Genomic DNA, 21,198 nt, shown 5'->3' on the forward strand with positions numbered 1-21,198 from the left:
TTGAACGCTTGTTTCTTTTTTATTTATTTCAACACATCTCTATCGTTAGAGGACTCTCAACAAAATAAAACATATTTACATCAGAAAGAGCCTGGACTCATGGAAAAGGAAAGCTATATACAGTACAAGGGAGTCAGAAAAGTGGAGCAACAGAGTCAGTCAGTCAGTCAAGTTTCAGCTCAGCTTGCTACAGAGTGGCCGTCTTCCTTTGCCTTCCACTTCTCTAAGGATTTCTGGGGACAAAAAGACAAATGGAATGATAATAATTTCTCATACACATCATGATCATGTTTCCTACACTCTTGCAATGATGAAATATTGAGGATCTTGGTAAGGTGCTATACAGTACATAAGGATGTTGTTTGTTTTAAGGCTTAGGTTCTGGTAGTGTTTGAGGATCTTACCTCCAGGTTCTGGTAGTGTTTGAGGCTCCTGCAGTGGTTCCTCTTGGCCTCCTCAGTTCCGCTGTAAAACTTGGCACACACCTTACAGAAGAAGCCACCAGGAACCAGGAACTCCATGCCTGTCAGTGTACAAATGTATCAGAAGCAAATTTAATTTAAATAATGCTCTGTTCCCTACAAAGTGGGCAAGCAATTCCTTAAAAAGCTGAAAAGGCTTTTGGCTTTTGACGTGTCTCACCAATAGGGCTGTCAGAGTTGAAGGCGGGGATGCTATAGTTGGCATGAAAGAGAGGTTCTCTCCTTGGCTTCTTCCCCAGTGACTCCTCGTCGTCGTCCTCCTCCTCTCTCTCATCCTGGGACTTTCTCTCCCTCCAGCGCTTTGACGCCACTGTGGACCAAGAAGAAGAAGATGGAGGAGCACGTCACTACTGAAGCCATAGAAGCATACTTCTCCCAGAAGAAGATGTGGGTGGTCAGTTCCCACGTGAGGTGAAGCGCCACCTCTCTACCCTCAATTTGCATGTCATGGTTCAATGCTTCTCACTCACTATTGTCCTCTGTGTACCAGAACCACAAAACACTCAGAGATTAAGTTGGTGACCATTGATTTCTCGACTTCTACTTCCAACCTCTCACAACCGTTTTGCGTACAAAGCGTAACCATCTTTGTCGCAGATTTATAACCCATTTTTTCAAATGGGTTATAGCACCTTGACCACTTCCTGACATGTTGGTGAGCATGTCTTGATCACTTATTAACATTACCATCTTAACCACTATTGCATGTTGAGGTTCAAGAATTTTTTTGAATTCACAATCCTACCACTAACCGGTGTCATACCTGTCGCTTTTTTATGTTGTTGACATAAGGCAGGCATTTACATTTATGGCATTTAGCAGACGTCTTTATCCAAAGCGACTTACAGCATGGCTATGCCAAGGTGGCGGAAAAACCTCAAATCTAGGAGAAAAATGGGCAACATGGACAAATATGTTGACATGACGATGGATGAATTTGCTCCCTTACCTTTACCAGGTGCTTTCCTCTCCTCCTCTCCTCTCCTCCTTTCCTCCTCACCTCCCTCCACCTGTCCGACCTGGTCCACAGACACAAAGGTTGCCTTGTGAAGATCTTCCACTCCCTTCTCCGGTTCTCCCCCTCTGAGTGTGGCCTTCTGGTGACCTTTCACCTCAGAGACCTCACAGCTGCCCGCCTGGTCCACAGTGACCCGAGGCTTAGAGAAAGTAAGCCATGTTAGAGACAATCGGGCCATGTTCAAATACTTTCTCTGTAAGGTCAAACCCTTGCTTCTTTTAATGTATCGAACCAAAAACAGAACATTGAGGACAAAGTGAAGATGGACTGCATGACAATTCAAACAGGGCCAAAGTGCACTTTCTTTGAGTGTTTTAGATGATCTACTCAAGCATATTAAAGCATCTCCCTTCAAGTCAGAATATCAAGACTGACCTCATTGATGACTTCATCCTGACAGACTGGAACATTCTCCTCTTTGATTCCCTCTGGTGTCTTCACAGACCCTTCCTTTGTGGTTCCTATGGAGGGCGGCGACTTCTCTACCTCCTCCTCCTCTCGTCTATCCAGTACTATCCCTACCTTGGCCGTATCAAGTTCTACCTCTACCTGCATCTGTGCCGTGTCCTCTGGAGCCTGTTGCTCCGCCACTGGGGCAGGCGAGGTCGTTGTGTCTTCAACAGTCTCCTCAGTTATGTTCAGAGGTGGGTGGGGCACCTCAGCTACGTCCCCTACCTCGTCCACCGTCACAAAGTCCTCCATGTTGAAGGCCATGGTCTCCTCTCCGACATCATCCTCCTCCTCCTCCTCCTTCTGGATGGGAACATAGAGAAGACACCAGTTAACATTCAGAACACTGTTTCCCAGATGGTTGAAGACGATTCATTTCTACTGGGAAATGTAATAAATGTAAAATGTGTCTGTTAGCACTGTGTGTCTGAGGTCCATGGGCGCGATGTGAGACTTTATAATGAAGTAAAACTGCTGTTGTGAAACCCTCCTTCCCTAACTTCTCCAAAATGTCTGTTTTTAACAAAACAGCGTTGTTACAATTTCAAAAGCACACGCCATGTGAAAAGAGGTCTGCAAAGACCAGGCACGCTTACCCTTCACATCCGTGTGTTGAAACGCAGGCTTATTACATTTGTTTTAATCACACCACATACAACATAGGTGTGAGATACATTACAATAGTAAAATGATGTTCTCCTGTTGGGATGGTATTTAAGGACAAGGACTAGGACAAGGTTAGGGTTAGGCCTATGGGCACCGGTCTCCAGTGTTGTCCATGACACACAGCGTTAAACATATATATTAAACATATATATACAGTCATATGTTGCTTTGAAACTGTTAAATTGATTAATTTGTTGATATTCTCATTCTTCCTCTGTGCATTAATGTGATGCTGTGCGTTTTTTACGGTATCGGTTCTCTCACTTTATGTCTAATATTCACATGCATCGTTAACAACGCAGAGTCGCGTCATCAGCTACAGGCATTGGCTTGAGCGTAAACAACTTAGCATGGTAAAATAGCATTTGGGGAATTCTTAATGGAATCTAGGATCCAGTATAATCTATGATATCAATCATTGTTAACCAGGAAATATCTTTTGGAGTCATATATAACGTAACGTTAAATTGTGTTAGTAGGTCATGTGACCACTTGTGTAGAGTCTGCTTAATCATGACCATAACCGTCTGAAGTTGTGCTTGGGAATAAATGTGTGTTTTTATTCTTAACCCGTCCTCTATTCTTTACTGTTTTTATTTCCAATTCTTCTAACTCGATTGTTTGTTATAAACCAGGAGACAACATCAATGTTTGTTTTGAATGTGATTTGCATGGTGGAACAGAAGAGCCACCGGATTTGTCTGTGGACATTACTGATGCATTTGCATAGCCACTGAAAGAAGAAGAATTGTGTGTCCACTTAAATACAAATTACTGGTGTTGAGACCTTTCTGCATGTATGTATAATTATGACATGTTATTATTGCTTGAGATTTGTGTTCCGTTTTACTTATCAAACATTGGCGTTTCACATTTCACCGTTGGGTTTTTTTTACAGTAGGCTATTTACAGTCTTTATTCTCTAAAATACAAAATGTGGTTTCTAATTATTCTTAAGTCCTAACCAAACACATTAATGCATGATTATCTGTGTGAGAATATCTGAGTTGTGTGGAGTTAAGATTCTGCCCTTAAACACCAGCTTCTCACCTGTCGCTTGATGCTCTCAGCCACCCGAAATGTTTTGGGTTTATCTTCTCTCTTGGACTCGGACCGTGAGCCCTGCCGGCTCCTCTCTGACCTCATGGACGACCTAGACCCTCCAGAACCTGAGGAGCCCTCCCTGTGGGATGTCCTCCTCTCCCTCTCCTTCTTCTCCCTTCTTCTCTTCCTCCCCTGGTCCTTCTCTTGGGTCTTCGTCTTAGCAACCTGTTCCATGTCCCCTCTAGTGCCTCCACTGAGGCTGTTTTTGATTAAGGCTACAACTTTGTGGGTCTTTTCAGCTGTATGCTGTTGGAATAAAAACAGAAGAATTAAGCATAGTGAGTGCAGTGCATTCACATTCCGAGAATTCAGCACCAGTATCAAAACTTAATATTTTATTTTGATCCCACATTTCTTTTAACAGGCTCCTACCTTTTGTCCTGAAGGGGGCGCCTGTTCCTTCCTGGCCTGCTCAGCGCTGGCTCTGCTGAAGGACCTGGCTCTGCACTCCAGAGTGGTACTCTTACTAAAGGAGGCTCTGGTCCTGCACTCTTGTCGTAACGCTGCCACCAGTTGTGACATCACTTTCGGGGACTCTTCTGGAAGTTTGAGTACATTCTTGTCCATGTCTGGTACGGCTACTTGCGGACTAGTCTCTGGGATGTCGTCTTCTTCCTTATCAGCAACTTGCGGGATAGTATCTGAAACAACGGCTTCAGTCTCATCAGAACGTGTTGAAATGTCAGTACCTGAGACGTCCGCTTCAGTAATATTGGATTGTGTTGAAATGTTTGCAACAGTGTCTGTGACCTCATCTTTAACTTGATCTACAGGTGAATCAGTAACCCCACCATGGCTCCCTTCAGCTGGCTGTAATGATGACTTATTAACCTCCTCTTCCTTCCTTACTTCAGAAATAGTCTTTCCGTTTGGTGCAGAATGAGGTGATGAGTCCTTCTCTCCACCAGAGGGCGTAGTAACCACTGATGTCTGACTGTCGTTGCCATTTGCTGGAGCTGCACCAGCGCGCTTGGGATCAGCAACCACTATGTTGTTGTTGCTTTTTTTGGGGTCTGGCCTCCGGGAGAAAGCGAGCGGGTTGTTCTGGATGATACATGGGTACCTCAGGAAGCGCTTGTTCACAGACAGGGCGATGTTCGGTGTCGCCATCTCAAAGATGATCTGGGGGAGGGGGGTAACGGAAGGTGAAGAATTGAGGTTGGATCCACACACTTGAATACGCACACTCATTTTCAATTTTCTTTATTTGCACAGGTATGGGACATATTGCCAAAGACTTACTGTGCTGGACTTGTTATGACTGAGCAGCAGAGTCTGTTTGATAGCACCAAAGCGCTGGACAAGCCTCTGGACCTCTGCCGGGCCGGTGGGCGTAGTTGGGACGTTACTGACAACTAGCAGGCGGTTCCAGCTGACTGGCTCCTTTGGCCAAATAAAAACAATGCTTTATTTAGTCATTATTTATGACAACATTCATCTGTTTTGGGTCTAGAATCCAGAGAAATTGTGTACGTCTTATTCACTTTTTCAACTGCAGTGCCGGCTCGGGTGCCTTAGCAATGACATGGTACCCCAAACATTAAAATGGCAGCATAATCTCAATACTCACAAGAGGGCTGTGTTCCGTTATCGCTCCGTAGAGTGCCACCTCAAATCAAACAAAAACTTTATTTATCATATACAAATATACAAAAAACTTTATTTATCATATACATAGAATACAGCCATAGACAATGAAATTAAATGCTTGGGGCAAGCTAGCTCCTCAACAGTGTAGAAAGCAACAATCAAACAATCAACAATGCAATATAACAATAATAATACAATAATGACAGTGCTGCAGTGATGAATGAAATAATGAGGATCATCAACAGAATATCAGTCATTTCTGGGTTGCGCCCCCAGGACATAAAAAATAGGCTGCCAACTGATTATGGAAAGAGGGATCCTTTTTTCTCTCTGTAAACAACCTTTAACCATAATAATTTGGTTAGGAATTCTACGTTTCGGTATCTCTCAATCTTACCGGTGTGCTGAGTTCCACAGGTTGGCTCAGGTATCTCATAGTCAGCTGATGGTCGTTGATCTGGACAGGGCTGGCAGTGTAGACCTTCACCATCTCCTGAGCCGACTCCATATCAGGCAAAGTGACCAGAGCCTGGAGAGCAGAGTGTGCGGAAGGACCATCAAAAACCCACATCATATTTCTCGATGGGAAAGTCCCATTGGTGTTTCATGCAAAAAGTTTTCAAATAAAAATCTACATTTTATTGGTCATGTACATCGCATACAGCCGTAAATGACATTGTGAAATGCCTTATGAATCTAGCTCCTCGTACAACAACAATCAAGAAATATTTCGCAATAATTGTTTTTTGCGTAATGTCCTCCACGTGAGATTTCTTTTTTTACACATATTGCAAATTGCACATTTTGGGTCTTTTTCTAACACTGTAAAAAACTGCCAAACTGGAGAGGACATTGCGACGAGGCATGTGGCTAATCTTATTTCTGATTTTACCTGCAGAGCGATTCCTTATTAACGTCCAAATTTGTTAATTTGGATTTTGGACGTTAAGAATCATTATTTTGTGTTATAATGTGTACTGTTGTTGTTAAAGACTCATGGTACATTGCCACCATGGAGAGAGAGTTCACGTTGTTATATAGCCTACCATTCAGAACAACGTAATCTGATACTTGACTTTCATACCACGGCATAGGTAGCTCGTAAAAGATCGGATTTTGCGATTGGCTAATTTGGCGACCACCGATCGAGTCATTTGGAGTGAAAATTGTCCGATTTATATCGGTGGCCGATCTATCAGAGCATCCCTAATTTGAAAGTAGCATAACGTTTTGTAAAAGCAGAATATTCTGTAGTCATCCAAGCAGCTCTGTAGCGGTGAGTTCAGAGGCTATAATGATGTCCAATGGCACATACACTCACCAAACACTTTATTAGGAACACCTGTACACCTTCTCATGGTAGAGGTGGTGTAATGGTGTGGGGAATGTTTTCTTGGCACACTTTGGGCCCATTAATAACAACCAATCATCGCTTGAATGCCACAGCCTATTTGAGTATTGTTGCTGACCATGTGCATCCCTTCATGGCCACAATTTACCCATCTTCTAATGGCTACTTCCAGCATGATAATGCACCATGTCACAATGCAAAAGTTGTCTCAAACTGGTTTCATGAACGTGACAATGAGTTCAGTGTTCTTCAGTGGCCTTCCCAGTCACCGGATCTGAATCCAATAGAACACCTTTGGGATGTGGCAGAACGGGAGAGTCACAGCTTGAAAGTGCACCTGAAATCTGCAGGAATTGTGTGATGCAATCATGGACCAGAATCTCAAAGGAATGTTTCCAACATCTTGTGGAATCAATGCCATGAAGAATTGATGCTGTTTTGAGAGCAAAGGGAGGACCTACCCAGTATTAGTATAGTGTTCCTAATAAAGTGTTCAGTCAGTGTATAATCACTGAAATCCATGTTGAGCTCAATGTGAAACAGGATTCAAAGGAAAGGGTAGTTTCAGCCAAGTACCTTCTTCTGTTCTGGTGCCATGATGATCTCAGAGGAAGCTGCGAAAGGACAGATTAAATCAGAGAGGTCGCTCCTGGAGAACCCACTTCCAGGAAGTCCAAGGATCAGGACCACGCCCTTCTGCAGGTCAGAGCACAGGAAGCAATGACCATATTAAGATTTGAACCTCTAAAGATGCAATTGTGCGCAATGTCAAAAGTCAAAAACTAAAATTAGTAAGGTTGTGTGTGTGTGTGTGTCGATCAGATGAACATACCTCGTTTGATATTTTCTGGACAACTTTCTGGCCAGTTTCTAAGGGAAACACAACACCAGTATTAGAAGTGTTACTATTTTGTAATGCTGTCTTTTAACTTCTTATTCCACTTACAATCTGAATGTCTAAGTGAGCACGTTGTGAGTGACAGGGATGGTAAGGGTCATCAAACAACAATAACTTTGTAAGGTGCGTAATCTTACCAAGGCCTTGGTCAACTTTGTTGGTCTTAGTGGGGGCTGCAGGGGTCTGAGGCATGCTTACCACATTCCTACAGGGAGTAACAACACATAGTAACATTGACACATGCAAATATCATTGGAGCACTATTTCGCATGTCTCTGTCAGCCAAGACTAAGTTGATGCATGATGTGCAGGAGGCAAATAGAGGCAAGAGGTAAAAGATGGCTTACCCCTCAATAACAACCGGTACCGTTTGCTCCTCCTCAGCTTTCTGCAAAAACAAGAAATAAAACTGATGAAAGTGAAAAAAAACATTCTTGTCAATACATCCATTTAATTTTTCTTATCTTGAGACACAGGGGGTTGAAATGGCCTTGGTACAGAATAGGGACACGCACCTCGCCTGCAGACACACTGATGGCGTGGTCACGTATGGAGAGGGTGAGGCATGTTGCCAAGGCTTGGGCGTCCTTCACTCTCTTCATGCACACAGAGGCCTGAGGGAGACACACATTGGATAGGCACTGATATTATTAGCATTATTTGCACTTGACAAAAACTAACCCTTTATTAAAAAAAAACGTATTAAAAATGTTTGCGACCGTGTCTGTGACCCCATCTTTAACTTGATCTACAGGTGAATCAGTAACCCCACCATGGCTCCCTTCAGCTGGCTGTAATGATGACTTATTAACCTCCTCTTCCTTCCTTACTTCAGAAATAGTCTTTCCGTTTGGTGCAGAATGAGGTGATGAGTCCTTCTCTCCACCAGAGGGCGTAGTAACCACTGATGTCTGACTGTCGTTGCCATTTGCTGGAGCCGCACCAGCGCGCTTGGGATCAGCAGCCACCATTTTGTCGTTGCTTTTTTTGGGGTCTGGCTTCCGGGAGAAAGCGAGCGGGTTGTTCTGGATGATACATGGGTACCTCAGGAAGCGCTTGTTCACGGACAGGGCGATGTTCGGTGTCGCCATCTCAAAGATGATCTGGGGGAGGGGGGTAACGGAAGGTGAAGAATTGAGGTTGGATCCACACACTTGAATACACACACTCATTTTCAATTTTCTTTGTTTGCACAGGTATGGGACATATTGCCAAAGACTTACTGTGCTGGACTTGTTATGAGTGAGCAGCAGAGTCTGTTTGATAGCACCAAAGCGCTGGACAAGCCTCTGGACCTCGGCCGGGCCGGTGGGCGTGGTTGGGACGTTACTGACAACTAGCAGGCGGTTCCAGCTGACTGGCTCCTTTGGCCAAATAAAAACAATGCTTTATTTAGTCATTATTTATGACAACATTCATCTGTTTTGGGTCTAGAATCCAGAGAAATTGTGTACGTCTTTATTCACTTTTTCAACTACAGTGCCGGCTCGGGTGCCTTAGCAATGACATGGTACCCCAAACATTAAAATGGCAGCATAATCTCAATACTCACAAGAGGGCTGTGTTCTGTTATCGCTCCGTAGAGTGCCACCTCAAATCAAACAAAAAAACTTTATTTATCATATACAAAAAACTTTATTTATCATATACATAGAATACAGCCATAGACAATGAAATTAAATGCTTAGGGCAAGCTAGCTCCTCAACAGTGTAGCAAGCAACAATCAAACAATCAACAATGCAATATAACAATAATAATACAATAATGACAGTGCTGCAGTGATGAATGAAATAATGAGGATCATCAACAGAATATCAGTCATTTCTGGGTTGCGCCCCCAGGACATAAAAAATGGGCTGCCAACTGATTATGGAAAGAGGGATCCTTTTTCTCTCTGTAAACAACCTGTAACCATAATATTTTGGTTAGGAATTCTACGTGTTGGTATCTCTCAATCTTACCGGTGTGCTGAGTTCCACAGGTTGGCTCAGGTATCTCATAGTTAGCTGATGGTCGTTGATCCGGACAGGGCTGGCAGTGTAGACCTTCACCATCTCCTGAGCCGACTCCATATCAGGCAAAGTGACCAGAGCCTGGAGAGCAGAGTGTGCGGAAGGACCATCAAAAACCCACATCATATTTCTCGATGGGAAAGTCCCATTGGTGTTTCATGCAAAAAGTTTTCAAATAAAAATCTACATTTTATTGGTCATGTACATCGCATACAGCCGTAAATGACATTGTGAAATGCCTTATGAATCTAGCTCCTCGCACAACAACAATCAAGAAATCAAGAAATCTTTTGCAATAATTTTTTTTTGCTGAATGTCCTCCACGTGAGATTTCTTATTTTTTTTTACATATATTGCAAATTGCACATTTTGGGTCTTTTTCCGACACTGTAAAAAACTGCCAAACTGGAGAGGACATTGCGACGAGGCATGTGGCTAATCTTACTTCTGATTTTACCTGCAGAGCGATTCCTTATTAACGTCCAAATTTGTTAATTTGGATTTTGGACGTTAAGAATTATTATTTTGTGTTATAATGTGTGCTGTTGTTGTTAAAGATTCATGGTACATTGCCACCATGGAGAGAGAGTTCACGTTGTTATATAGTCTACCATTCAGAACAATGTCATCTGACACTCGACTTTCATACCACGGCACAGCTAGCTCGTAAAAGATCGGATTTTGCGATTGGCTAATTTGGCGACCACCGATCAAGTCATTTGGAGTGAAAATTGTCCGATTTATATCGGTGGCCGATTGATCAGAGCATCCCTAATTTGAAAATAGCATAACGTTTTGTAAAAGCAGAATATTCTGTAGTCATCCAAGCAGCTCTGTAGCGGTGAGTTCAGAGGCTATAATGATGTCCAATGGCACATACACTCACCAAACACTTTATTAGGAACACTTGTACACCGTCTCAAGGTAGAGGTGGTGTAATGGTGTGGGGACACCATTTCCACCATTTCTTGGCACACTTTGGGCCTATTAATAACAATCAATCATCGCTTGAATGCCACAGCCTATTTGAGTATTGTTGCTGACCATGTGCATCCCTTCATGGCCACAATTTACCCATCTTCTAATGGCTACTTCCAGCATGATAATGCACCATGTCACAATGCAAAAGTTGTCTCAAACTGGTTTCATGAACCTGACAATGAGTTCAGTGTTCTTCAGTGGCCTTCCCAGTCACCGGATCTGAATCCAATAATACACCTTTGGGATGAACGGGAGAGTCACAGCTTGAAAGTGCACCTGAAATCTGCAGGAATTGTGTGATGCAATCACGGACCAGAATCTCAAAGGAATGTTTCCAACATCTTGTGGAATCAATGCCATGAAGAATTGAGGCTGTTTTGAGATTAGTATCAGTATTAGTATAGTGTTCCTAATAAAGTGTTCAGTCAGTGTATAATCACTGAAATCCATGTTGAGCTCAATGTGAAACAGGGTTCAAAGGAAAGGGTAGAGTTTCAGCCAAGTACCTTCTTCTGTTCTGGTGCCATGATGATCTCAGAGGAAGCTGCGAAAGGACAGATTAAATCAGAGAGGTCGCTCCTGGAGAACCCACTTCCAGGAAGTCCAAGGATCAGGACCACGCCCTTCTGCAGGTCAGAGCACAGGAAGCAATGACCATATTAAGATTTGAACCTCTAAAGATGCAATTATGTGCAATGTCAAAATTAGTAAGGTTGTGTGTGTGTGTATCAGATGAACATACCTCGTTTGATATTTTCTGGACAACTTTCTGGACAGTTTCTAAGGGAAACACAACACCAGTATTAGAAGTGTTACCATTTTGTAATGCTGTCTTTTAACTTCTTATTCCACTTACAATCTGAATGTCTAAGTGAGCACGTTGTGAGTGACAGGGATGGTAAGGGTCATCAAACAACAATAACTTTGTAAGGTGCGTAATCTTACCAAGGCCTTGGTCAACATTGTTGGTCTTAGTGGGGGCTGCAGGGGTCTGAGGCATGCTTACCACATTCCTACAGAGAGTAACAACACATAGTAACATTGACACATGCAAATATCATTGGAGCACTATTTCGCATGTCTCTGTCAGCCAAGACTAAGTAGATGCGTGATGTGTAGGAGGCAAATAAAGAGGCAAGAGGTAAAAGATGGCTTACCGCTCAATAACCACTCTACCGCTCGTTTGCTCCTCCTCAACTTTCTGCAAAAACAAGAAATAAAACTGATAAAAGTGAAAAAAACATTCTTGTCAATACATCCACTTCATTTTTCTTATCTTGAGACACAGGGGGTTGAAATGGCCTTGGTACAGAATAGGGACACGCACCTTGCCTGCAGACACACTGATGGCGTGGTCACGTATGGAGAGGGTGAGGCATGTTGCCAAGGCTTTGGCGTCCTTCACTCTCTTCATGCACACATAGGCCTGAGGGAGACACACATTGGATAGGCACTGATATTATTAGCATTATTTGCACTAGGCATTCAGGGATGAACCCAAACTTGAGACATGCATGCATGAAGGTGTATAAAGAATATTGATATAAAACTGATATTTGCAGGATACCATTTTCTGATCTCCAGTTATAATTCAACCTTTAGATACTGTAGTTAAACAAAAATAACAAAACCATACATATCTGTGAGCTCAGCTGTTTTAAAAACGTTTGTACACACCCACTTATACTGGGGCTGCCCCTTATCTTCCACTGTGTTTCCAAAGAGTATGATGTTGCTAATCTCGCCAAAGGACTCCACCATATTCGTCACCTCCGGGTACGAGGTGTCGGCAGGGAGGCCTGCCAGGTTGACCAGACGGCACACAGTCTTCTTCTTCTTCTTCTTCTTCCTCTTCTTCTTCGCTGGTGGTGATTTTGCAGCCTGCAAACAGTGGAAAGTCTGTAAACAAAATGCTCTGGTTGCCTGTGAATTTTCGGGGAGCTGAGTGAATTCCAATATTTCTGTCGTAATAAATGCTTTTCAAGAAACGCACAGACACATAACAATGCTACTGTTGCTACTGACCAAGATTGCTCCTGTCCACCTTATGTTTATTATTATAATATTGTATTGATGATTATTATTATTATTATTTAAAATATGTTTTTAGGGCATTTCTGCTTTATTGGGATAGAGACAGCAGAGATTGACAGGAAGGATGTGAGAGAGAGAGGAGGGATGACATGCAAGATAGGTCGAGGGTCGGAATCGAACCAGTAACCTTGCGATTACGTGGTATGCACATTAGTGTGCGACACCACTAAGCGCCCCACTGATGATTTTTTTATTGTTGTTTGCTGCATTGTTGAGGAGCTAGCTTGCCCTAAGCATTTCATTGCATCGTCTATGGCTGTGTTCTATGTATATGATAAATAAGCTTTGATTTGGCAATGTATGGAAATACTGTGTAATAATTCAAACAATGAAATAACAGAGAGCCAAAAATGGAGGGGTTCACCTCAGACTGCTGGCCTGCCTTCGTCTCCTTCAAAGCCAGCAATATCTGTGGCTGTGAAGCCTTGGACCTGGGCTTTGCTTCCACCGGGGATGAGGAGAAGGATGATGACATCAAACCCTTTGTGCGGGAGCCAGCTTTGGACATGGATGAGGAAGTGGATGCAGAGGAAGGCGGACGATTGACCTTTCTGGACCCGCAGGCTGGTGACTTGCTGTTTGAGGATCGTCCATAGGAAGACAGGGAGGACTCACGTTTCCCAGAGGCCCCAGTTCGGCTGCTCTGTCTGCTGGCTTTGGCAGTAGAGGAAGACGGGCCGAATGTGTGTTTGGCTGAGTCGTCACAGGAACGCTTCTGACCATCTCGAGATGAGCTTCCAGTAGAAGATTAGATTAGATTCAACTTTATTGTCATTGTGCAGAGTACAAGTACAGACACAACGAAATGCAGTTAGCGTCTAACCAGAAGTGCAAAAAAGCAGAAAAGTGCAGTGTGAACACTATATACAGGTAGTGCAGTATATCAGCAGTATAGTAGTGCAGTATAGTATAAGTAGTGCAGTGTAAGCAGTATATGAATTAGCAGTAGCATTATAAGCAGAATAAATAGAAAGCAGTATGAACAGTGTAAGCAGCATATGAGCTGTATAGGCAATGCAGTATAAGCAGTATATATGTATTAATAGTAACATTAGAGTAAATAGCAGAATAAATATGGAATGCCATATGGACAGTATAAACAGGTATGTACAGATATGTGCAGTGTATTAACAGTAGTATTAAAAGAAAAATATAAGGATATGTGCATTATGAACAGTATAGACAGATATGTACAGAAGAGCAGTGGTATGTAGTAAGAGCAGTGTGTATACAGTATGTACAGTTTATAGGAATACTGTTGGGAATGAGTAGTGCAATTGGGGGGGAGGGGGGGGGTGTTGGTAGGTTGTCACCTAGGTGCTGAGTTGGAGTTCAGTAGAGTGACAGCCGCAGGGAAGAATCTTCCTCTGAACCTGCTGGTTCGGGTGCGGAGAGACCTGTAGCGCCTCATGTACCGGAGACCCTTACCCCAAACTGGGAATTACATTTACATTACATTCATGGCATTTAGCAGACGCCTTTATCCAAAGCGACTTACAACAAATACATTTGTTTACGTAAGTGAATCATCTATCCATCAGTCATAATAAGATGAAGTAATCAATGCTCGGACCAGGGGCCATAGGCAGTCACAATGCTAGAAAAATAACTTATATATATAAAAATATACTTATACAGGGGAGTAATGGGGGTGAAGATGTCTTTAGGAGGGAATTATGTGGCATCTACCTGTGGTCTACATCTAAAGGACTGGCCACTTACCTGAGGATTCACTGGTCCTTTTCTCCAGCCTGTGACTGTTCAAGGAGGAGCCTCGGAGGGGCTGGGAGGGGCTGCTCCGGCTGGAGGGGCGGGCTGGAGAGCGGTGGGAGTGTCCATGAGGGTGATGGTGGTGATGCGGGGGGTGAAGAGGGGAGTAAGACCTTCTGTGATTTCGCTCTGAGGGCGGAGTGGGGGACCGCCTGCGTCGCTCAGGAGGGGGGCTGGGAGAGGGGGACCAGGAGAGGGAGCGGGAGACAGAGCGAGAGGGGGAGCGATCCTGAGACCGCCAGTTCCTGCGGGCATCTTGGGTTGGCTGCTCTCTGGTTTGGGCAGAGGGAAGGAGAATATGATAAGAGTGTTATATAATATATATGGTAAAATAAAAAGAAGAGAAAATAACTGAAAGCTGCCATGAAACCAAAGAGGAAAGGATCATCATTAGCAGACAATCATGAAGAAGATATTGCTATCCAGTTAATGGTTTCCCAAAGTTAGCTTTGGGAAATATGAACCTTACTTACCTTGGCAAATTTGGTTTGCAGTGCGGGTACCTTTGTGGAAAAAAGACAAGACAAGTAAATTAGTGTATTTCTAAATTGTGGGGTTAAAAGCAGCTAAACTGTCTTGTTTTTACTTTTACGAAAGCGAGACATGATGTTTTCCGAGTGGCGGAGCAGCCAATTCGCTGGATTGCGGTTTTAAGGTGGTGCAACATCTAAAATGGCTGACCTGTTGCAGAGGTCTCTGCAGCTAGCTGTGTGGTTGACTGTATTCACGTGTTCGATCCAGTCCTGAGAGAGAAAACAAACAACAGAGAAAGGAAGATCAGGGTTAGACAGGGAGGTGTTCACCAGAGCCCAATAGATACAATAAATCTAGGTCTTCTGTCTATATTTTTGTAGATTTAATTTTTATATTCAAACATGTCTCGGTACACAGCAATAGAAAGAATATGGTCAAATGTTCTCCCTTCTCACCACTTGCTGCGCTAAGACAAAAACGTTCAGCTTAGGCATATGTTTTCCAAGTCTTCAGTGAACTTCACGATCTTCTTCATCTTCGTCATTAACTGACGACAGGTTACTTTGTTCTGCCAAAAGTTTTTTCCCCCCCCAATCTCTTATTTCTTTAGTTCCTCTGTTTTTGTTTTATTTCTTAAACGTAGACCTCAGCGATATGACATAAGACCATAAGTAGCAGGGTGAATTCCCCTTGGTGTCCACCAGGACCAATGTCACTAGCCAAAATAGCGGAAATCGTTTAGTTTCAAAAGGAAAGCAGTTGACTACCGGAACCTGGCTGGCAAAGCGACAAGTTCAGTTTAGCTTAACTAGCCGCAAAAAATCAGCCATGATCTCCGGGCAACAACCGCTCAGGTGAGGGAAGCTTGCGTTAGTTCAACCTAGCTAGTTCTGGATAGGTTAGATACATTGATTCAATACCAAACATGCTGCCAAGCACGCTGTTCGAAAAAATACAACTAGCAGCGATAATGTAGTCGTGAAGTATTCTGTCAGACAAACACAGACCTGGGTGCAAATAGAACTTGAAATGCAACCATTTCAAATGGTGCCTGATTGGGCATTTGCTTGAGCTTGCCTGGAGTGCGAGCTGGGAGGTGTTTTCAATTGTGGGACTGTTTCATTGGTTTCCTTGCACTAGGCAAGCTCAATCAAGCACAGCTTGCTTTCAAATACTGTCTGAACATGGGTCTGCTTCTGAACATGGGTCTGCTTCGGACACAAACAGGCAAGACATTTGACTTGTTAGTCTTTAGCATTACCAGCTGCATCTGCGCATGTACAGCAATGCCTTGTGGGAAAAAAGTAACATGTTGAATGTCTTGCTTCACTCTGCATTCGTTTGTCGGAAGTCACCCGGCTTGTCATGGCCGCCTCATATCACTGAATCTACCTTTAAATCAGTTGAACTACAACAACCCATAGAAGGACTCGAAGAGAAATGGTTTAAAAGAGTAACACAGCAATCCTCTGATAATACTGTTCAAGAGCTTTGCAGTTCACCAGTCAAGTACAAGTACATTGTTTGAATTGTTTTAGATATTGGCAAGCACCAGTACAATGCTTGCATTCAGGAGTTGGTTGTACATGATGAAAGCTATTTTTTTGTAAATTCTTTATTGACTTTCAAAACGTTGAAATGTAGAGGGGACATGAAAGAATCTGATATTCTTAGGACCAAATCTTATTCTGAGCATAGATATATTTAATATATATACACTACAGAAGCTAAATCGCTAAATGTTTTCCTTGAGCGTAGAGTGTATGGTTGTCATACTCCTATGATGCAATATCAATCAATTTCCTGCATTATTAAATCGTACAATCCTTTACAAATCCTTTTCTCATGGGCATCTGGAGGTGTGCCTCATTTAAACTAATTAGATAATGTATGCATTATCCTGACTAGGCCTATTTAATAGCTAAAGAGGCAAAAATCCTCCATAATGTAACATTTTAAACGATGAAGCTCATCATTTCCTATGATTCTTTGATCCATTTAACCTCGTCTTTACTTCATTACCTGCCTACTGGCTATGCAACAAAAACATGTCAGTAAAATGTCTATTAATGTGAAGTGGTAGAATGGTTTTCAACGGCATTGGGCCTTAACAAAGTCAGCTCTGCTTTTAAACGCTTGATGTACATAGTACAGTGCACTCACCTTGGCCCGTTCACACTGCACGTCACACAGGGAGCAGGTATGGGGGTACACCATTGGAGGGTCTGCTGAGAAATCGCTTACCATGGTAGGTGTCGGTAGCCTCTTGGTGCTGCCAGAGTTTTCTTTGAAGCTTGAGGGTCTGGACGGTTTCGATGACTTTCTCCTGGTTTCTGACGAATTACTTGTTTTGGACCTGTCACGGTCCGACCAAGTTTTTGACGCCGCCTCTCTGACAGGCGTTCGTGTCCTCGTGTGAGTCTCAGGGCTGGGTGTATGCCTCTTGTAGTCCTGACGTTTTTTTGAGTCTGAAGAGTCTTTCGAGTGGTGCCCCTTGGGGGATTCAGTTTTATGATTTAACGACGAGTTGGAGGACTTATACTCTGCCTCTGCTTTTTCCTTTGAAAATCGTATGCATCTGTAAGAGTCTCTGCTCTCCTCTGATGTCCTGCTCGCATGGCCGTAGTCGATGACTTTACCTGCAGTCTGAGTCACACTGAGGAAACTGGGGACGTCGGGTGAACGAGAACGTGGAGGACGCAGTTGAGGTGGCGGCAGGTCAGGAACACCGGGAAAGGTTTGAGAGAACGGGGCGTTCCTTTTGTGTATCTGTATGTCCCTTAGAATGAAGGGCAGAGTGTCTGGGGTGAGCTGGTCGTCAGGGTAATGACTTAGGACCGCTAGGTCCTCGTTTGAGAGACCGAAGCTGGCAAGGATGCTGCCAGCGTTCTCGGGTGAGTACAGACCTTGTACGTCCCCACCATGCGAATGAGCCGGTTCAGTAAAAGGGATGCTCCAGCCTGGCATGCCCCCTCTTGATAGTCCACTTGAAGGGTTGGCATGGGATGATTGTGGAGGTTGCTGTTGGGCAAATAGTTTACTCGGCGTCTGGTATTTGGACCAATCCACGTCTCGTTGCTGCTCCGGTTGGTCGTCAGAAATGAGCGGGGCAGGGTGGGTGTGAAAGGCCGTGCTGTGAGACGGAACAGACATGCCATCTGACCTTTGACCCTGTCCTTCCCGACGCAGACACGGGTCCAGAAGCTGCTGCCGGGAGATCTGGTTGAGCAGATGAGCGTCCTCTTCCCTCGCTCCCTGAACGCGCACAGATATGGCGGACTCGAGCTCCTCAGGGAGCTGCGTCGGCGGCGGGAACTGGGTCACCTGGTAGTTCATCACCTGGGACATGCTGTCTGACCCCCGACCCTGTGCCGATTGTTGTGCGAGGGGCCTGGGGCGGGAGAACGACGCCCCCTGTGGGTGAGCCTGGTACATGGCTCGCGGCGTGTTGGCGGCTGCCGTCTGGAGCAGGTTGAGCAGGGCCAGGGGCGACGGCGTCAGCTGGTTGCCCTGGTTACTGGCCGCAATGGCTGTCAGCTGTTGCAGAGCTAGCTGTGCCTCAAACTGGGCCAAGCGGAGAGCCGCTGCGCCGGCCGGTCCGAACAGGAAGGGGGGACCCCGTCCACCAGTACCAAAGGCAGATCCGCCCAAACGGAGAGCAGGAAGGAACGGCAAGTGACTGTCAGCGGCGAGAAGCTGATAGGTGGAAAAGTAGAGACAGCATTACTAATATTGGGCTCCTCAGATTACATTTTAGGTAAGGTTTTTCTTCTTTAGCCTTTTTCATTCAGGGGGGGGGGGGTTCCATTGCAGAGGGAGGAGCTCTAAGTTGTAGCTTTTTTTTTTTTTTTTTTTCTCTCATCAATAATTTAGCAGAGGGAAAATCTCATCATCATCATCATCATCTTCAGAACATCTTGCATGCTTTTTTGCAGGGTGGCAAAGCAAAGCAGTGTTATGCAAACAGCACAGTTGCAACAGCACACTTACCGTCAATTTGAATTGGTGCAGAGCCAAAAGAGGAAAAACCTTTCATCTCCCCTACCACGGCCAAAGAATCACTAGCTTAGCATTCACAATTCTAAAGAATAAAGATATCAAACTAAAGTATTTAACAAAACAATACTTTGCAATGGGTAGAGACAGGCTAGCCTTTAATTTGGATTCATAGTTTTATCAACCCCATAAATAAGACCTTAAACTCCAATGTGATAGGCTCCATCTCGTCAGGGGTCCACCTGCAGACTCACAAACCACGCAGGCCTGTAGTTAATTGGTTCATTAGTATGGGTTGGCAACATGCAAAAGAATTGAGGGCCAATTGATCTGTGTAAGTGAGAGAATTGAAAGACTGTTCGAATAACAATGATTATAGTTGGGGAGCTAATCAACTCTTCAGCACTTAAGGGAGAGGAAACTACATATGTATACAAATACATAAGCATAAGGCTGCAAGTACATAGTCATTACAGCTAGTAATCTCCGATATCTCAAATCGATGCTCAACAGCAGAACATCACCGTTCTGTCTCCAACTGTTGCGGTCGACAACATATCATGTAGGCTAACTTCTCATCTCGCTACATCTAACTCGCTGGATTGCCAAATGTCTGGAAATAGTTTGCTCGCCATGCTGTTTACTGGGGACACTGAGGTAGATGATCTTAGCTGACCGACTGGCTACTTGCTGGAAAGGGGAAGCAGCGGAAGCTGCAGCAATTTCGTCTTTCTTACTTAGCTCCAGAGCTATGTCGATGGTGCTTGCTAGTCAGCTGTGTGCTCGTTAAATATTATGGCTAATACTACTATATTTCGAAGACAAATTTTATATTTATATATATCATTCCCAATGTAGAGTGTCCGACAAACAAAATCCAGGCCCAAGCTAACGTTAGCTATCTATCATCACCTATCCGTTAGCTAGCCATCTTGGTTTTGCCCGATGCTACAGAGCGTGTTACCATGCAGGAAAATATGAGCTATTTGTTTCACGCATTGACTGGCGAGCAATGGACTTAATCACATTGATACCATACCTTGCATTAAATGGTGGCTGTCGTGGTTAATCTCTGAAACGTTTGGAAAAGTCGTTTTCTCGGCGTAACATGTCTGCTGCTCCTATCCCTCTTCAGTGAAAACATACAGTAGGCTGATTAATCGACATCAGAGCTCGGTTTGATGACACACAGGCACTCATCGATCGCGGTTTTCTGCAACGCATACGGCAGAATCACACGCTTTGATAGTTCTTATAAATGCTATCATTACATAGCCTACAAACCAAGCTATTAAAGAATTCCATGTCCTCCAATTTGAAAACAAAGTTCCACCTCACCAAAATAAATATCGGACAGTGACAGATATTTCAAATTTGGCTCAATATTATAGTCACAACAAATACTATGAAATATCTCTAAAAAACGATTTAATTAGGATGAGGGTATACTGGGATTGGTGAATCCTCTAAATCTAATTCTGTGTCTCACTGATGCTAGGGTTGACCCTGTGAATGTGAATGTTGAACATGAGAGTAAGTGTTAAAATGCAGCTTTGATCATGCTTTGATCATCCCAATGTAGGCAGCAGGCGGTAGGAGGTGGAGCCCCCTGTTGACTTGGAGGAGGTTTGACTTCCGTTCTGGCAGTTGGTTCTGATCAGAAATGTGACAGTCAAGAGTCGACAGACACTTGGTCCAGACATGACAGAGGCTCTTTACTGAGACTGAGACTAACATGAAGAAATCGAGCACATCCCAATTCAGGAACCATTGGAACTCCTTCATCTTTAGCTCTGTGGTCAGGGTCATGTCTCCAACACAGAGTGATGGAGAAACACTGCATAGTTAATAGCTAAAATCAAGCATTCAAGCAGAGCCGTTTCATGATATAATTGTAGAAAATAAAAAGGATATGTGTAGTTTCACTTGTCCTCCGTGCCCAGGCCTACGGACGGATGCACGCACGCACACATTGGACCAACTGTTCTAGTGCAAAACTCCTATTGGTCCTATTTTTATTTCTTCTTCCTCATCGTAGATGTTTCATGTCAAGTTGTTCATGGTCTATTTCTATGATAACTGTTTGAGTGTAAAACTCCAGCCCCATGCTGGTTCTAGCCTGTCTGTCTGAAGGCCCCATGCTGGTTCTAGCCTGTCTGTCTGAAGGCCCCATGCTGGTTCTAGCCTGTCTGTCTGAAGGCCCCATGCTGGTTCTAGCCTGTCTGTCTGAAGGCCCCATGCGCCATCCCATAGTGAAGACATTCAAGACATGCCTCTCTGATGTGTGTAGAGTCATCATGAGGTCACACAG

At 43.9% G+C, this 21,198-nt stretch overlaps 1 protein-coding gene across 1 annotated transcript; it reads right to left on the bottom strand.

Moving 5' to 3' along the window:
• LOC310820933 (uncharacterized protein) lies at positions 1-18,608 on the bottom strand (the record flags this gene model as incomplete). Its single annotated transcript, XM_083692774.1, has 31 exons — positions 1-233; positions 405-523; positions 643-792; positions 1,432-1,639; positions 1,876-2,253; positions 3,667-3,966; positions 4,093-4,842; positions 4,963-5,103; positions 5,291-5,329; positions 5,708-5,839; positions 7,238-7,357; positions 7,494-7,531; positions 7,697-7,764; positions 7,907-7,947; positions 8,075-8,173; positions 8,390-8,662; positions 8,783-8,923; positions 9,112-9,150; positions 9,522-9,653; positions 11,060-11,179; positions 11,296-11,333; positions 11,499-11,566; positions 11,711-11,754; positions 11,881-11,979; positions 12,231-12,434; positions 13,012-13,381; positions 13,961-14,081; positions 14,370-14,689; positions 14,891-14,920; positions 15,099-15,160; positions 17,136-18,608. Coding segments are annotated over 31 exons (6,171 nt in total), but the record flags the coding sequence as incomplete, so codon positions are not given.
• Between the last annotated feature and the right edge of the window lie 2,590 nt (positions 18,609-21,198).

The sequence above is a fragment of the Argentina silus genome (assembly GCF_951799395.1).
Source record: "Argentina silus genome assembly, chromosome: 21".
Classification (NCBI taxonomy): Eukaryota; Metazoa; Chordata; class Actinopteri; order Argentiniformes; family Argentinidae; genus Argentina; species Argentina silus.